This window comes from Lampris incognitus, chromosome 7 (assembly GCF_029633865.1).
Source record: "Lampris incognitus isolate fLamInc1 chromosome 7, fLamInc1.hap2, whole genome shotgun sequence".
Classification (NCBI taxonomy): Eukaryota; Metazoa; Chordata; class Actinopteri; order Lampriformes; family Lampridae; genus Lampris; species Lampris incognitus.
In genome coordinates this window covers 61723021-61741874 of record NC_079217.1, presented here as the reverse complement: position 1 = coordinate 61741874, position 18854 = coordinate 61723021, and the positions used below count along the sequence as shown (strand labels likewise).

The window sequence follows — 18854 nt, the reverse complement described above, 5'->3', positions numbered from 1 at the left end:
TGACAGTGAGGAGTTTCACCAGGGGGCGTAGCGCGTGGGAGGATCACGCTATTCCCCCCCAGTTCCCCCTCCCCCTCCCCCCTGAACAGGCGCCCCGACCAAGCGAATTCGAGTTTTCATCAAGCAAAATCCTCCAAAGGAAAAAAACAATTAAGTGTTTACAAAATGTCTCTCTTGCAAGCCAACTCGGGTGAGGAAGTGAGGCGGGTGGCGGTGGAGTCACTACGTGGTCGGGGGCGGTGAGTTGTGAGCGGATGATGCGGGGTGGTGGTGGAGTCACTACGTGGTCGGGGCGGTGAGTTATGAGCGGATGATACTGGGTGGCGGTGGAGTCACTACGTGGTCGGGGGCGGTGAGTTGTGAGCGGATGATGCGGGGTGGTGGTGGAGTCACTACGTGGTCGGGGTGGTGAGTGTGGGGTGGCGGTGGAGTCACTACGTGGTCGGGGGCGGTGAGTTGTGAGCGGATGATGCGGGGTGGTGGTGGAGTCACTACGTGGTCGGGGCGGTGAGTTGTGAGCGGATGATGCGGGGTGGTGGTGGAGTCACTACGTGGTCGGGGTGGTGAGTGTGGGGTGGCGGTGGAGTCACTACGTGGTCGGGGGCGGTGAGTTGTGAGCGGATGATGCGGGGTGGTGGTGGAGTCACTACGTGGTCGGGGCGGTGAGTTGTGAGCGGATGATGCGGGGTGGCGGTGGAGTCACTACGTGGTCGGGGCGGTGAGTTGTGAGTGGATAATACTGGGTGGCGGTGGAGTCACTACGTGGTCGGGGCGGTGAGTGTGGGGTGGCGGTGGAGTCACTACGTGGTCGGGGCGGTGAGTGTGGGGTGGCGGTGGAGTCACTATGTGGTCGGGGCGGTGAGTTGTGAGTGGATAATACTGGGTGGCGGTGGAGTCACTATGTGGTCGGGGCGGTGAGTGTGGGGTGGCGGTGGAGTCACTACGTGGGCGGGGCGGTGGGTGTGGGGTGGCGGTGGAGTCACTACGTGGTCGGGGCGGTGAGTTGTGAGCGGATGATGCGGGGTGGCGGTGGAGTCACTATGTGGTCGGGGCGGTGAGTGTGGGGTGGCGGTGGAGTCACTATGTGGTCGGGGCGGTGAGTGCGGGGTGGCGGTGGAGTCACTACGTGGTCGGGGCGGTGAGTGCGGGGTGGCGGTGGAGTCACTACGTGGTCGGGGCGGTGGGTGTGGGGTGGCGGTGGAGTCACTACGTGGTCGGGGCGGTGAGTTGTGAGCGGATGATGCGGGGTGGCGGTGGAGTCACTACGTGGTCGGGGCGGTGAGTTGTGAGAGGATGATGCGGGGTGGCGGTGGAGTCACTACGTGGTCGGGGCGGTGAGTGCGGGGTGGCGGTGGAGTCACTACGTGGTCGGGGAGGGTGAGTGTGGGGTGGCGGTGGAGTCACTACGTGGTCGGGGCGGTGAGTGTGGGGTGGCGGTGGAGTCACTACGTGGTCGGGGCGGTGAGTGTGGGGTGGCGGTGGAGTCACTACGTGGTCGGGGCGGTGAGTGTGGGGTGGCGGTGGAGTCACTACGTGGTCGGGGCGGTGAGTGTGGGGTGGCGGTGGAGTCACTACGTGGTCGGGGCGGTGAGTGTGGGGTGGCGGTGGAGTCACTACGTGGTCGGGGCGGTGAGTGTGGGGTGGCGGTGGAGTCACTACGTGGTCGGGGCGGTGAGTGTGGGGTGGCGGGTGGAGTCACTACGTGGTCGGGGCGGTGAGTGTGGGGTGGCGGTGGAGTCACTACGTGGTCGGGGCGGTGAGTGTGGGGTGGCGGTGGAGTCACTACGTGGTCGGGGCGGTGAGTGTGGGGTGGCGGTGGAGTCACTACGTGGTCGGGGCGGTGAGTGTGGGGTGGCGGGTGGAGTCACTACGTGGTCGGGGCGGTGAGTGTGGGGTGGCGGTGGAGTCACTACGTGGTCGGGGCGGTGAGTGTGGGGTGGCGGTGGAGTCACTACGTGGTCGGGGCGGTGAGTGTGGGGTGGTGGTGGAGTCACTATGTGGTCGGGGCGGTGAGTGTGGGGTGGCGGTGGAGTCACTACGTGGTCGGGGCGGTGAGTGCGGGGTGGCGGTGGAGTCACTATGTGGTCAGGGCGGTGAGTGTGGGGTGGCGGTGGAGTCACTACGTGGTCGGGGCGGTGAGTGTGGGGTGGCGGGTGGAGTCACTACGTGGTCGGGGCGGTGAGTGTGGGGTGCGGGTGGAGTCACTACGTGGTCGGGGCGGTGACAGAGGAAGTCTTCATGTGTTCTGGTCCACGAGGGCGACACATCGACCAGCGGCGGTGGCAGTGGACAGGAGCTCACGACGCCTCCACACATGGAGGAGAAACGACAGGTTCAACGGTCGCCGACGAAGCCGGCTCATCTTAACAGGAAGACAGCAGCTGGGTAACTCGGTAGGTCGGAACGCCGGCTTTTCTGGTGGACGTCGGGGGTTCAAACCCCGGTTGGACGAGTCTCTGGTTTAGACTCAGCAGAGGGGGTGGAGCAGCGACCGAGACGGCTCAGAAGAGTGGGGTAATTGGAACAGTGGGGTAATTGGAAGAGTGGGGTAAAATTGGAAGAGTGGGGTAATTGGAACAGTGGGGTAATTGGAAGAGTGGGGTAATTGGATGGGTAAAATTGCGCAGAATATGGGAGACCCCCCCCCCCCCCAAAATAAAACGTAATATTTGGATAGAAAAGCAGCCTTGTGAATATGGCTGCACACAACTACAGTAGGGCCAATACAGCCTCTCTGAATTTAATATGACTGTTTTTAATCAACCATCCTCCACCCCACCTCCACCCCCACCCCCACCCTCTCTCTCTCACTAGGCTCGCCGTCCACCGCTGCAGGGACCGGGGCTGTTCGCCGTGGGACACGTGGCAGACAGAAACCTTCTGGCTCTCCCTGTGAGATGCAGAGTAACACCGTGATGGAGAGGGGGAGGGAGGGAGAGGCCGACCGGGATGAGAGAGAGAGACAGAAGAGACGACACCACCGCCCGCGCTGACACAGAGCAGACAACCATCTGTCACACCAACCGACAGCGCACACCGAGTACAACACAAACACTCTCTCCCTCTTTTGTTCTTTCAGACACACACAGGTACACAAACACTCTCTGCACCACACTTTTCAGCTCTTCGTCCCCTGCTGAACAGTCAACCTACCCACGTAGAGAGGAGGAGGAAGAGGAGCTGTGTCGCACTCTAAACACACACACACACCTGTTCTCCTTGCCGTTGTGCAGCAGGGAGTGTCGGTCCAGGTTGGAGCGGTCCGTGCACACGTAGGTGTTCCGCCGGGTCATGGCACTGGCAGGGATGTTGTTCTGTTAAACACACACGAAAGACAACGACGTTCACTCTTTATCAACTCGATATGCTAATTACCACATATGGACAGAGGGGAGACGGGCTGTCCTGGCAGTAGACGCCATCGTAAGACACGTCCTCTGAGCTTTAGGTTACACAACTTGTCGTGGCTACTCCGGATTTTTGGGACAAACACGTTTTTCCCAGTGATGTAGTCGACAATACTGACAACAGTGTCGATGAGGGATGATGATGGATCTGTTTTCGTCATCGTCTAAAACGCCCCCCATTATTTCACTTAGGTGTCCGTCTCCCAGCCGCCGGTTGCTCCACACACCAGAATCTCCCCACACCAGCATCTCCCCACACCACTATCGCCACATACCAGTATCTCCACACACCACCAGTATCTCCCCACACCAGTCTCCCCCCACACCAGTATCTCCCCACACCACCAGTATCTCCCTATATCAGTATCTCCACACCACCAGTATCTCCCCACACCACCAGTATCCCCACACCACCAGTATCTCCCCATACCAGTATCTCCACACCACCAGTATCTCCCCACACCACCAGTATCTCCACACCTGCAGGATCTCCCCACACCACCAGCACCCCCACACCAGTATCTCCCCACACCAGTATCTCTTCACACCAGTATCTCATATAAAATGAGCAGAGCTCAGGATGTGTAGGCTGGCTGCACGAGGCTAATGAGGTACAAGTTGCGTAACAAAGATAAGTTCGTTTTTGTTTGTTTTTTGGTTCTTTTTCATTTATATCCTGTTCTTGGACGGACTGTAAAGTCCTTCAGGACTACCTTGTGATTCCGGGCTATACAAATAAACTCGACTGGACTTCTTTGCTACTGCCATGACCCAGAACCTCGCAGGGGTGGGCGGTCTTCTCCAGAAAGGGCCGGTGCGGGTGCAGGTTTTTGTTCCAACCAAGCAGTTACACACCTGATCCCACCAGTAGAGTCTTCGCTGAGGGACTTGATTAGGAGACACGGGTGTGTAACTGCTTGGTTGGAACAAAAACCTGCACCACACCGGCCCTTTCTGGATGAGACTGCCCACCCCTGCTCTAAAGAGGTCAACAAAAACTTGCCATGAAGTTAGGAAACCTACATCCGTAAGCGAAGGAAAAAAGATGGGGGGGGGGGGGGGTGGAGGTGGACTTCACCTCGGCATGTGCCATGCGTCACATTAAAGGGTTAATCCCAGTTAATGCGGCTGCTGTCTTGTTCAACTCGCTGCACTCCCTTAAATCTGTGTAGTGTTTTAATCTGATCAATCGCGCTAATCTGCATATTCCCTCCTGTTGGGTCTCCACCCCAGTTAATCTGGGTTTTATTCATCGAGGTAGTGTGTCTGAATACAAGCACACCTATGTATACTTGTATGCGTATAAAAATGCATTATATAGGGCATGCTGATGCTTACCCTTGTGTTTTACGTAAGACTTGTGTGTGCACATACACTACATGGCCAAAAGTATGTGGACACCTCAACATCACACTCATATGTGCTTGCTGAACATCTCAGTCCAAAACCATGGGCATCAACATGGAGTTGGTCCCCACTTTGCAGCTGTAACAGCCGCTACTCTTCTGGGAAGATTTTCCACTAGATTTTGGAAAATGGCCGTGGGGATTTGTTCCCCTTCAGCCAAAAGAGCATCAGTGAGGTCGGGCACTGATGTTGGCGCGAAGGCCTGGCTCATAGTCCATGTTCCAATTCACCATTAAGGTGTTGGATGGGGTTGGGGTCAGGGCTCTGTGCAGGTCTGTCAAGTTCTTCCACACCAAACTTGGCAAACCATGACCTGGCTTTGTGCATGGGGGCACTGTGATGCAGAAACAAGAAAGGATCTTCCCCAAACTGCTGCCAAAAAGTTGGAAGCACACAGTTCTCTAGAAGGTCATTGTCTGCTGCAGCATTAAGATTTCCCTTCACTAAGGGGCCGGGCCCAAACCATGAAAAACAGCTCCAGACCATTATTCCTCCTCCACCAAACTCTACAGTTGGCGCTATGCATTCTGGCAGGTAGTGTTCACCTGGCAACCACCAAACCCAGATTATCCATCTGCCAAATAGTGAAGCATGATTAATCACTCCAGAGAAGCGTTTCCAATACTCAAGAGTCCAATGGCGGTGTGCTTTACTCCACTCCAGCCGATGGTGATCTTGGGCCTGTGTGCAGCTACTCGGCCATGGAAACCCGTTTCATGAAGCGCCAGACCGAACAGTTCTTCTGGTGTTGCTTCCGGAGGCAGTCTGGAACTCGGAAGTGAGTGTTGCAACCGAGGACAGATGATTTTTACGCACTACGTACTTCAGAACTCGACGGTCCCTTTGAGCTTGTGTGGCCCTACCCCTTCACGGCTGAGCTGTTGTTGCTCCGACGTTCCCACTTCACAATAACAGACTTACAGTTGACCGGGGCAGATCCAGCAGGGCAGAAATTTGACCAACTGACTTGTTGGAAAGGTGGCATCCGACGACAGCACCATATTGCTCTTCGGTACAACCCATTCTACTGCCAGTGTTTGTCTATGGAGACTGCATGGCTTTGTGCTTGACTTTATGCACCTGCTAGCAATGGGAGTGGCTGAAATAGCTGAACTCACGAGCTAGAAGGAGTGTCCACATACTTTTGCTTATGAAGTGTGTGTATAAGTCCTCATTTATGTAGTCTATGCAGCTGGTGCTGAAGCAGCCTTGTTCATCTACACTCTGAGGAAATGACATTAGGATGAGGGATATCTCAAATGAGGATTCAGCCATATGTCCCATCACATCAATGGGGCAGAACCGCCAAACTGTGACAAGGAAGAGCCAACTCCTGCCCTCTTCTTTACTGAGACCTACTGATCAGGGGACTCATTATCTCCCTTCAAATTAGATTGCTTCATTTGAGAATTCATGTAGGGTTTTCAGCTGGTAAATTAATGGTATCTACCAACTGAAAGCCATGGTTCTCCATCATGGAGAACCATGAAGCCATGGTTCTCCATCATGGAGAATCATGAAGCCATGGAGAACCATGAAGCCATGGTTCTCTGTGGCTTCATGGTTCTCCATGGCTTCATGGTTCTCTATGGCTCATGGTTCTCCATGGCTTCATGGTTCTCCATGAGCCTTCTTGCTGTGAGGCGACCGCGCTAACCACTGTGCCGCTACAAGAGATCATTATAGGATAATAATCAAAATTCACTGTTTAATGTTTGAATAGAGAAACGTGTACCTTTGCAACTTTTGCTTCAAGATGCAGGACGTCGTCACAATATGTGGGGCGCAGGACAAAGAGTCAAAAAGTGGATGCCTGGTCTCTCAATGTTTAATGGTAAATCAAACACCAACACTTTGGCAAATCTCCGTCGTCATTTTGCATCTGTGCAGAGTTCCTGTTGCGGGATACCCCGTCAGCAAAACTGGCCAAACGCAAAATTCACCAATGTGTCTTTTCCCCCCCAGTTGACTCAGACGAAAGAGCCGAAGCCCAGGTGTGAAAACAGCCTTACTCTACACTAAAATCCAACCTTTGCTGACTCATTACTGACTTTAACTCATTAGCAACTATTGTGTTGTCAGACGGTCTGCGCTGCTGAAAGCCGACGACGGCTCTCATTGGCTGAGACGTCCTGTTCAGGCCGGTGACTACTGACTTCCCTCTTACCGTGGCAGAGCTGACTTCCTTGCGCTGGTCTGGAATCTCTGCCTTGTTCGGGTTGTGGGCGGAGCTAACCATGGGACTGGAGGGGGGTGGGATGCTACGAGAGCCGACGGCGTTCGTGCTCGCCTTGCGGACTGACATGCGCTCCTCTTTGAGCCCCGCCCCTTCACCCACCCCGCTGGGGCTCCGCCTAGGGTGGGCCGAACCTGGTACTGATGGACCACCTGAGACAGAGAGAGTGAAAAAGAGACAAAGAGAGACAAAGAGAGACAAAGAGGGATTTTCCAGTTGGGCAGTTATCTTCCACCAATCAAAGAAAATGTATCTTGTATCATGTATCACTAGTTTAGCCAATCATGAACCTTTTACCACCTATTAAATCCGCCTGGACAACTGTTATATTGGGTGTGGGTGTGTGTGTGTCTTATAGAAATCAGTGTTGTCTCTGGCGGTGGTACTTTAAGTGTGTGTGTGTGTCTTACAGAAGTCTACGTCCTCCCTAAAGGAGGTAGGTTGTGTGTGTCTTACAGAAGTCTACGTCCTCCCTAAAGGAGGTAGGTTGTGTGTGTCTTACAGAAGTCTACGTCCTCCCTAAAGGAGGTAGGTTGTGTGTGTCTTACAGAAGTCTACGTCCTCCCTAAAGGAGGTAGGTTGTGTGTGTCTTACAGAAGTCAGAGTGTCGTCTCTGGCGGTGGTAGGTCGAAGCACTGCGCTGTGCCTTGTGGGTGGAGGAGGAAGAGGAGGGACCAGTGGAGGAAGAGGGATTGGAGTGTTTGCTGGTTCCATTGGTGATGGTGCTGGGCCGAACCCGGGTCAGACTCTGACTGCTGCCTGACCGAGACTGACTACCCTCCGACTGACAGAGAGAGAGAGAGAGAGACAGACAGAGATAGAGACAGAGAAACAGACAGGCAGACAAAGAGAGAGACAGACAGACAGACAGGCAGACAGACAAAGAGAGAGAGACAGACAGACAGACAGACAGACAAAGAGAGAGAGACAGACAGAGATAGAGACAGAGAAACAGACAGGCAGACAAAGAGAGAGACAGACAGACAGACAGTGAGAGAGAGACAAACAGACAGACAGACGGAGAGACAGACAAAGAGAGAGAGACAGACAGAGAGAGACAGACAGACAGACAGAGACAAACAGACAGACGAACGGAGAGACAGACAAAGAGAGAGAGACAGACAGAGAGAGACAGACAGAGAGAGACAGACAGACAGACAGACAGACAGTGAGAGAGAGACAGACAGACAAAGAGAGAGAGACAGACAGAGAGAGACAGACAGACACACACAGACAAAAACAAATACCAGTCAGACATGTTCAGAAAGCAGATTGGTTGAAAGGATGAGACAGCACCGTGACTTCATTTCTTTATTGTAAAAAGTGTTTCTTGGTTGTGTTTTACTTGCCCTTTTTAAAGTATAATGTGTAAACCGGGGCGTGTTAATGGGAATATATTATTCACTGTATCCCGGCCTGGTCTTAACACAGTGAGACTAGATTTATCTCTGGCCTTACTGCTTGTTTTTTCGCATCAACAGTGAATGAGCCCAAACCAGACCGGGACCGAACCGCGGCGTGTGGATGTCTGACCTCGGACATGCGCCCCAGCAGCAGGTAGGTGGCAGTGATTTCATTGTATTTCTGAGTGGTCAGAGCGTCTTTGATCTCCTCTCTGGCGTAGCCCATCCCCACCATCACGTCTGCAACAGACACGAGATCCAAGTTAGATGGGACAAGGTCACCTTTATTCATTTATTCATTCACTTATGCACTGCTGCCTCACAGCACCACCAGCATTCTGGGGGCGAAAAAGAAAAAAAGCCACTTTATTTTGTCACCGTGTTCTTACAACGAACTTGTCTTCTGCATTTAACCCATCCTATTGTATAGCAGCGGCGGGCAGCTGCAGCACCCGGGGACCAACTCCAGTTCTTCTTTCCCCTGCCTTGCTCAGGGGCACAGGCAGGACCCTAACATTTGAGGTTGTTTTTTTGTGGATTTTTTCTCCCCAATTGTACTTGGCCAATCGCCCCACTCTTCCGAGCCGGCCTGGTCGCTGCTCCACCCCCTCTGCCGAGCCGGGGGGGGTGGGCTGCAGACTACCACATGCCTCCTTCGACACATGTGGAGTCGCCAGCTGCTTCTTTTCACCTGACAGTGAGGAGTTTCACCAGGGGGACGTAGCGCGTGGGTGGATCATGCTATTCCCCCCAGTTCCCCCTCCCCCCAAACAGGCACGCTGACTGACCGGAGGAGGCGCTAGTGCAGCAATCGGGACACATACCCACAACCGGCTTCCCACCCGCAGACACGGCCAATTGTGTCTGTAGGGACGCCCGAACAAGCTGGAGGTAACACGGGGATTCGAACCAGCGATCCCCGTGTTGATAGACAACGAAATAGACCACCATGCCACCTGGACGCTCCATGCATGTCTTTCTGATGTGGGAGGAAACCCACACAGACACGGGGAGAACATGCAAACTCCACAAAAAAGGACCCGGGACCGCCCGGGCTTCGAACCCAGGACCTTCTTGCTGCGAGGCAGCAGTGCTAACCACTGGGCCACCGTGCCGCCCCAAGTTCAGCCCAAAGTTCGTTCGCTTGTGACTGCCAACATCTGACTCATCTAAAACCAAACCCAACCTGGTGCATTTCTCCACAAAATAAGGCTGAAGTCAAACGAAGTCAGCAGTCTGCCGCGGAGACTAATAAACAATCAGGACTGACCGCCCAGCGAGGCCGGGCCGAGCAGGAGCAAACACGGCAGCCGAACGCCGACCTTCTGCACCGCGGCTCTACTCACCAATGCGACCGGCATCGCTGTAGTTCTCCACAGGCTCTACGTGAGGTTTCAGCTCATCTCCGTCATAGCCCACATTCATCCACTTGTCCTTCATGATTTGCTGCGGAGGGAGAGAGATGGGAAGAGAGAGTAAAATAAGTAGCGGAAGGAGAAGTAATAGTCACACGCATGTCTGTGTTAATTCGGTGAAGCAACACTTTGGGCTTAGATCTTTGTCCATGTTCATCAAATGTGGAAAATATTCTTTACAACTGCCCTTTCAGTGAAAAAGAGGGTTAACATGAAAGCTAAAATCCATCCATCCATGCATTATCCAGGCTGCTTATCCCAACTGGGGTCACAGGAGGCTGGAGCCTATCCCAGCAGGCATTGGGGCAGCAGGCGGTGAGACACCCTGGACAGGCCGCCAGTCCATCACAGGGCCGACACACGTTCACACCTAGGGACAGTTTATTATGGCTGATTTCACCTGACCTACATGTCTTTGGACTGTGGGAGGAAACCCACGCAGACACGGGGAGAACATACAAACTCCACACAGAGGACGACCCGGGACGACCCCCAAGGCTGGACTACCCCGGGATTCGAACCCAGGACCTTCGTGCTGTGAGGCGACCGCGCTAACCACTGCTAAAATCCCTACTCGGTTTGGCTAATTAAACCAACTTACAGTTGAGGGTGGTTTGCTGGACAATTGGATTCAACATGCAACACAGTGCAACTACTGCATTCATTTTTGTATGGTATTATTATTCCCTAGCATGACAGCTAAATATAACCATCTGTAACCTTGTTCCTAAAGTCACCATATGTAACGCAACAGTGCTAAAATAGGTGATCAGAGCTGACGTCCTCAACAATATGGTATATATATATACAACGTCACACTGAAATGGATCGCATCCACACAACATGGTTGGTGACAGACAAATGTTACAGGACAAACTGGAAGAGAGCCATTAAAAATATGGACTTGAGGTTAAAATGTTGCTCAGGAGATATGATTTTAGTCATAATTTTCATTTTTTTGAAAAGGGCAAGACTGCTGAAAACAATCTAAGGATACATTCATATAATAGCAGTAGGTAGTAGCATTAATGCCCCAGTCAAGTTTATTTGTGCATCCCAAACACAAATCGACCATCCCTGAGATGAAGAAGAAGAAAATGATCGGTTCTGTACTCCTAGACGGGAACTCCCCGTCGTGGCTGCAATCAGACCATAATGAAGAGTGTTGCCCCCCCCCCCCCCACATGCCACTGTAGTGTATCCTCCTCACCTCCAGGGTGCAGCGTTTGCTGGGGTTGAGCACCAGGAAGCGCCGCAGGATCCCTTCGCAGTCTGTGGACATGTAGAAGGGCACGCGGTACTTCCCTCTCAGGACGCGCTCGCGCAGCTCCTGTTTAACAACACACGGCAGCACGAGGTCAGTTACACCACCCCCGAGACTCCAGATCAGGACACATCACAGACAAGACCAGCGGTCCCCCAAGGGGAGGGGGTCCAGAGAGGGAAAAAAAGTGAGATATATCAACAATACAGGACTGATGTAGTTAACTACAGATGAAGTTTGATGAAAGGTGTAGTCACTGTTGTCTAATATTGAACTGATTTTCTGTAAAATAAGTGGTCCATGTCCTGCCTCGACATAGACAACCGGCACACTCACACACAAGCGTGTCGACAGTACCTACACCTGGCCTGTACCGTAACCTGACTGGCACCCCCCTCTGTGTATAGACCATGTATTCTGAACGTACATTCTGGGCACATTCCCTGTTATGCTTCCATGTTGTGTGATGTATCGATCAAGCTCACAGCATCGCATTTCTACATATGAAATAAGGTTTGACTGAATGAAGTTTGACCAACTGGGGTCTGCTAAAAGGCATTCCCACAGATACACAACAGATACACTCTGCACACACCATCACAGGTACCCCAACACAACACCTAGATGGACACCTTATACCAGTAGTTCTCAGCCGCGGTCCTCTGGACGCAGAATACAGGTACAGTTATTTCTTTTGTGGCAGGTAATCCAGTCTTCTAATCCAGCACTTTTTAGGGGAACATAATTCTAACTACCTGGAAGAACAGAAAAACCAGCAGGACCCTACCCAGAAGTATGGAGTTGAGAACCACCACCTTACTTACACACGGTGCCCAGACCACCTCACCCCACCACTGCCCACCTTGAGATTCTGGCCGTCAAAGGGCAGTGAACCGCTGACCAGGGTGTAGAGAATGACCCCCAGACTCCAGATGTCCACCTCAGGACCGTCGTACTTCTTCCCCTGGAACAGCTCAGGGGCGGCGTATGGCGGCGAGCCACAGAATGTGTCCAGCTTACTGCCCATGGTGAACTCGTTACTGAAGCCGAAGTCTGCGATCTTTATGTTGGATTCGGCATCCAGGAGCAAGTTCTCCGCCTGCAGGGACGGGGTACGAAGGAGGGGTTAGTGGGAGAAGTGTGGGTTTATATGACCTCAGCCCAGATTCACTGTAGAAATAATGTGGTGCGCAAGGTGGATCAAGAGTGCCTTTGGAATAACAAATATAACGTCATCACGATCATGCTTTTACTACTACTACCCCCACCACCACCACTACTACTACTGCTAATACTACAACTATTACTGCTAGTACTAGTACTGCCACCACCGCTACAACTGCTAGTACTGCTGCTGCTACTACTACTTGTGCTACTGCTGATATTATTGCCATTACAACTACTACCGCAACCACCATTACGTCTGCTACTACAACCACTACAAATACTACTACTACTACTACTACTACTACTACCACTCACTGCTACTACTATTAATGCCACTACTTCTACTACTGCCGTCACCAAAATTAAAGGGAAGTCATGTTTTTCTTCTTTATGTGACTTAAATTCTACTACTGTAAACTCCACCCATCTGGTAGTCTACGCAGGTTAAAACAAACTGAAGTGAGAGCAGAATCCGACCAACACCTTCAAGTCTCTGTGGACGATGTTCTTCTGATGACAGTAGTGAACCGCCGATACGATCTGGAGGGCAGAGAGGGAGGTGGAGAGAGCAAGGGGGAAAGTGTGAGAGAAAGAGAGCAAGTTTGGAAAAACATATTTTCCAGCAATCTTCTTACCCAAATACTATACAGATATTTCTTTTTCTTTTCACAAGGCCGTGCACTGTTAGGAATAAAGCGGAGCCCACACTGGGAGACTAAGTCGGTCTTTGACTGGCGTTTGTGGTCTACTGGTACTTACCTGTGACACCGCCTCTCTTAGAGCTACATATAGTTATCAATCGGTGGGAGAGAGAGAGAGAGAGAGAGAGAGAGAGACAAGCTGAGAGGTTACACCAACCTGTCTGAATTTGCCTCTGGCCTCTTTTTCCTTCATCCTGCCATGAGACACGAGGTAATCAAACACTTCCCCTGAAAGACAAACCAGCTCCATGAGAAATGGACCAGAGCACTGTAGTGGTGTTAAAACTGTGTGTGTGTGTGTGTGTGTGTGTGTGTGTGTGTGTGTGTGTGTGTGTGTGTGTGTGTGTGTGTGTGTGTGTGTGTGTGTCTGTTAATCAGTTTTGCAGCTGAACAGTGAGGCAGTGCTGCGGTCAGTGTGGGGTGAGTGTTGCTAGCAGCTAGCTCCTTATTGGGTATGGGACAGAGGACGGATGACAGGACAGAGGAGGGCAGACAGAGGAAAGGGGATTAGCCAGTGACAGGACGAGAATGAAAGGAAAACAGAGGAGAGAACAGGGGATCATGGGAAATTACCGAGTGAGAGGAGAAAACAAGGGGAATATGTTGATTTGGTTGATTTTCATTTGAGCGATGTAAATGATGACGTCAGCACTACAAAGCCTTCACTAGTAGCAGCCTGTGACTCGTAAAATATGAAATATAATTACAATTAACACGAGAGAAATGAAAACAATCACTTTATTTGTAGCCTTTTATTTTTTGGACCCCCCCCCTTTTCCCTCCCCAGTTGGATTTGGCCAATTACCCCACTCTTCTGAGCCGTTCTGGTCACTGCTCCACCCGCCCCGATCCGGGGAGGGCTGCAGACGTAGCGTGTGGGAGGATCACGCAACCCCCCCCCACCACCACCAGTTCCCCCTCCCCCCTGAACAGGCGCCCCGAACGACCAGCGGGGGCGCTAGTGCAGCGGCCAGGACACATACCCACATCCGGCTTCCCACCCACAGACACGGCCAATTGTGTCGGTAGGGATGCAACAGGGGGATTCGAACCGGCGATACCTGTGTCCGCAGGCAACGGAACAGATCGCCACGCTACCCGGACGCCCCCTTATTTGTAGCCTTTTCAAACGAAAAAGCAGAAAATGCAGCAGTTCCCCTTATCAAGAGCGGTGAGTAACGAATGTGATTGGCTCCCATTACCAGCAAGAGTAAAAGGGATAAGGAAGGTGATGATGATGAGGAGGAGGAGGATGAAGGTGATGCGGCGTTACTCACCTCCACTGGCGTACTCCATAATCAGGTAAAGGGTCCTCTCTGTCTCAATCACCTCAAACAGCTGAACTGTAACACAAAGAGAGGGGAGAAATGAGCACAAACAGACAACAATACTTGGAACAGATGCACATCCATCATCCATCCATCAATCATCCATCCATCAATCATCCATCATCCATCCATCATCCAAACTGCTTATTCTGGTCTCAGGGTGGCGGGGATGCTGGAGCCTATCCCAGCAGTCACTGGGTGGCAGGTGGGGAGACACCCTGGACAGGCAGCCAGTCCACCACAGGGCCGACACACACACACACACACACAGACACACACACACACACACAGACACACACAGACACACACACCTTACCTATGTTGGGATGATTGAGGCTTTTCATGATGCGTACCTCTCGAAACAGCTGAAACAAAGAGGGAGAAGCGGGGGTTACATGGTGGAGCAGCAGCACCATCATGGTCTGAGCCAGCCATCTTTATTCTCTCTACCCGCATTTGTCGTCCATTCATGTACCGCCGCTTCATTAATCGAGTCGTAACTCACAGCTGGTACGCAGACACCCCATCCCCCCCTCCACCCCCGCACCCCCCAGACCCCGGGGCCGCCCACGGGAGCGTCCCACTCGACCCGGGCCGATGACGGGGCCTCCTCCCTCGGGCACGCTGCTCCCCGGAGGCCCCCCGCTCCATTCGTCACACAGCCCCAGACTGCCGTCTCATTCTGCGTCAGCGAAAAAGCCCCCCCACCCCCACCCAACACCACCACCCCCCCCACCCCCCTCGCTGCACTCTCTCATCACGCTAATGTATTTCTGTTGACTCCGTTTTAAAAGATTACACTGAGAGCGGCGAGCGGGCGCCCCGCGTCGGGGGGGCGGAGGTGCAGACGCCAGCCACCAGGCGGAGCTTTTAGACACAACGCTCGTTCAGAAATATGGTCGCGGGGCGCTTCACACGACAACACGACGAGTCGCGGTATCGCTCTCCGTTTCTCTGTCAGCCAGCCAGGATGCCCGTCGGTTAGCCTAGCCTGCCCCGCTTCCACGTCGCTACAGACAGGCAGGGGTGTAGCTACAGACAGGCAGGGGTGTCGCTACAGACAGGCAGGGGTGTAGCTACAGACAGGCGGGGATGTCGCTACAGACAGGCGGGGATGTCGCTACAGACAGGCGGGGGTGTAGCTACAGACAGGCGGGGATGTCGCTACAGACAGGCGGGGGTGTAGCTACAGACAGGCGGGGATGTCGCTACAGACAGGCAGGGGTGTAGCTACAGACAGGCGGGGATGTCGCTACAGACAGGCAGGGGTGTAGCTACAGACAGGCAGGGGTGTCGCTACAGATAGGCAGGGGTGTCACTACAGACAGGCGGGGGTGTAGCTACAGACAGGCGGGGATGTCGCTACAGACAGGCAGGGGTGTAGCTACAGACAGGCAGGGGTGTCGCTACAGACAGGCAGGGGTGTCACTACAGACAGGCGGGGATGTCGCTACAGACAGGCAGGGATGTCGCTACAGACAGGCAGGGGTGTAGCTACAGACAGGCGGATGGGGAGGGAGGGCGGGGCCATCAAAGTGATTATCTGTATGTATTTCATCTGTGATTGATCTGCCAGAGCAAGACATACACGAGCCCTATGCAATCTCACTCACACACACACACACACACACACATGCATGAACGCACACACACACTTGTCAGAAAGCACAGTTGCACACTTGTGATCCGAGAGACATTGTGGTGACTTGGGTTCTGCTCACGTGTCGCCAGTGTTTCTATTTTATTTCTGTTTTATTTCGGTTTTCATGGACGCCGGGTAGGTCTCGTGCACAGCTAGCTGGAATGTTCTTCCTCATAGCAAGGTAACGGCCACCCCACAATCACATGGCCCTGAGGCGGTGTGTGTGTGTCTGTGTGTGTGTTTGTGTGTGTGTGTGTGTGTGTGTACACAGATATAACCCGGTGACAGATTCCTGGTATTCACTGGAGCCTGAGGGAAAGACAAGTTTAGCCCTCACACACAAATGTACATGTTCCAACACATATGCTCACAAACACACACACACACACAAACACACACACACACACTTCAGTGATTAACAGGGCGGGCCTCTGCAGCTCGTTTGGGCAAACAACACACACATTAGCAGTGATGTAATTTCAATAAACCACAGCCCGAGGAGGCTTTGTGTTTTTACTGGGAGGGGCGCTCGTTTTGTTCCCCCGCTTCACGACAACCGGGATGAAGACGACACCTTTACGGACCGCACTTCGGATATCCAGCAGATATCCGTCACCTAGGAAACGGTTAATGATTTTTATCCCCCAGCTGTGATGCCAGACGCCTGTGGCTGCTGCGCACAACCAGAGACAACAACTTTCCTCAGCAAACCGCACAATAGGCGCCTCATCGACCTTTCGGAGAAGCGTCGCACACTTGACGAAACGCCGGTTTGCGGCCCCTCCGCTCGCACGCTTAACACCACCTCGCGTTATTTCACACTGGGCACCAAGACCGAAGCACAGCGGCGGCACCCAGGACCGGGACTGTCGCTACGTCACCGCTGACTGACTGCAAGATTCCCCATCCTCACCGAGACCTTATAAACACCACCACATCCAGACGAATACAGACGCCCCTTCCCCGAAATCCAGTCTGATTTGTGTCGTGCGATTTCATGACCTCGGCTTGTGTGTGTGTGTAAGAGAGAGAGAGAGAGAGAGTCAGAGAGAGAAAGAGAGAGAGAGAGAGAGACAGAGAGAGAGAGTAAGAAAGGGAGAGAGGTAGAGAGAGAGAGAGAGAGAGACAGAGAGAGAGAGAGAGAGAGAGAGAGAGCGTTAGAGTCAGAAAGAGAGTAAGAAAGGGAGAGAGTCAGAGAGAGAGTCAGTGAGTGAGAGTGAGAGAGAGAGAGAGCGTTAGAGTCAGAAAGAGAGTAAGAAAGGGAGAGAGTCAGAGAGAGAGTCAGTGAGTGAGAGTGAGAGAGAGAGAGAGAGAGAGAAGAGAGGTAGTGAGAGTTAGAGTAAGAAAGAGTAAGAAAGAGAGAGGTAGAGAGAGAGTCAGTGAGAGAGAGAGAGAGAGTCAGTGAGAGAGAGAGAGAAGAGAGTTAGAGTCAGAAAGAGAGTAAGAAAGAGAGAGAGAGAGAGAGTCAGTGAGAGAGAGAGAGAGAGTCAGTGAGAGAGAGAGAGAGAGTCAGTGAGAGAGAGAGAGAGAGTCAGTGAGAGAGAGAGAGAAGAGAGTTAGAGTCAGAAAGAGAGTAAGAAAGAGAGAGAGAGGTAGAGAGAGTCAGTGAGAGAGAGAGAGAGAGAAGAGAGTAAGAAAGAGAGAGAGAGGTAGAGAGAGAGAGAAGAGAGTAAGAAAGAGAGAGAGAGGTAGAGAGAGTCAGAGAGAGAGAGAGAGAGAGAGAGAGAAGAGAGTTAGAGTCAGAAAGAGAGAGAGGTAGAGAGAGAGTCAGAGAGAGCGAGTCAGTGAGCGAGAGAGAGCGAGAGAGCGAGAGAGAGAGAGAGAGAGAGAGAGAGAGAGAGAGAGTGGATCGACAGGATGAACAGAGACCAAAAATGTAATCCTTAATATCATTTTGATACAACCTGAAGTTTTAGTCACTAAATACTTTTTCCACCAACAACAAGGCCGATATGTTCCTAAATGCACATGGTTTTACTGCAGCCGTACTTCCCTGACGTAGCAGCACCACCATACAGATCATTCTACTGATGGAGCAGCAGCACCACCATACAGATCTTCTACTGATGGAGCAGCAGCACCACCATACAGATCATTCTACTGACAGATCAGCAGCACCACCATACAGATCTTCTACTGATGGAGCAGCAGCACCACCATACAGATCATTCTACTGATGGAGCAGCAGCACCACCATACAGATCATTCTACTGACAGATCAGCAGCACCACCATACAGATCATTCTACTGACGGAGCAGCAGCACCACCATACAGATCATTCCACTGACGGATCAGCAGCACCACCATACAGATCATTCTACTGATGGAGCAGCAGCACCACCATACAGATCATTCTACTGACGGAGCAGCAGCACCACCATACAGATCATTCTACTGAGCCAGATCCAAGTGGAGTGAGTGGAGCTTAGGGTGTATGGGCTGTTCACCTACGCTTTAAGGAGAGTAATGAGATAAACCCCCCCCCCCCCGAGCTTCACCCTCAGTTATCCTCCCTTCTCTTCTCTCCGTTGCCCTTCCCCCACCCCCCCCACCCCCAAATCCATCCACCCCCGTCTCATCTCCTCCTTCTCTCTCCCCTCTCTTCCGCTGCCATCCTTCCTTCTTCTGCTCAGCCTCTCTAACATCACTTCCTGGCTCTCTCCCATGTGACGATGGAGCCGTTGCCACGACGGCCCAGGCATTAATCCCGGGGCCCGTTTCCTCCTGCTCCCCAAAGGATTGTGGGAAGCCGCAGAAAAACCATACACGCGGCAGGTCGTCGGCAAGTCGTTCGTCTTTCTTTTTTATCGATTCTCTCGTCCCCTGTTTTCTCTCTCGTTCTTTTTTGTTAACTCATCGCTTTCGTTTCATTTTCTGCTTACC

The 18854-nt window shown here is 52.6% G+C and overlaps 1 protein-coding gene across 3 annotated transcripts in view; it reads right to left on the bottom strand.

Annotated features, from left to right (window-relative positions):
* Nucleotides 1-18854, bottom strand: part of mark4b (MAP/microtubule affinity-regulating kinase 4b) — a 99319-nt gene that overhangs the window by 25002 nt on the left and 55463 nt on the right. For all 3 annotated transcript variants that reach the window (XM_056282772.1, XM_056282770.1, XM_056282771.1), the window contains exons 4-14: nt 14645-14693; nt 14278-14343; nt 13158-13228; nt 12783-12839; nt 11995-12231; nt 11079-11198; nt 9800-9899; nt 8584-8693; nt 7645-7834; nt 6982-7202; nt 3211-3314 (exon numbers count right to left, since the gene is read on the bottom strand). In XM_056282772.1, the coding sequence (XP_056138747.1) occupies nt 3211-3314; nt 6982-7202; nt 7645-7834; nt 8584-8693; nt 9800-9899; nt 11079-11198; nt 11995-12231; nt 12783-12839; nt 13158-13228; nt 14278-14343; nt 14645-14693 (1325 nt within the window). The remainder of the gene's footprint in view (nt 1-3210; nt 3315-6981; nt 7203-7644; nt 7835-8583; nt 8694-9799; nt 9900-11078; nt 11199-11994; nt 12232-12782; nt 12840-13157; nt 13229-14277; nt 14344-14644; nt 14694-18854) is intronic.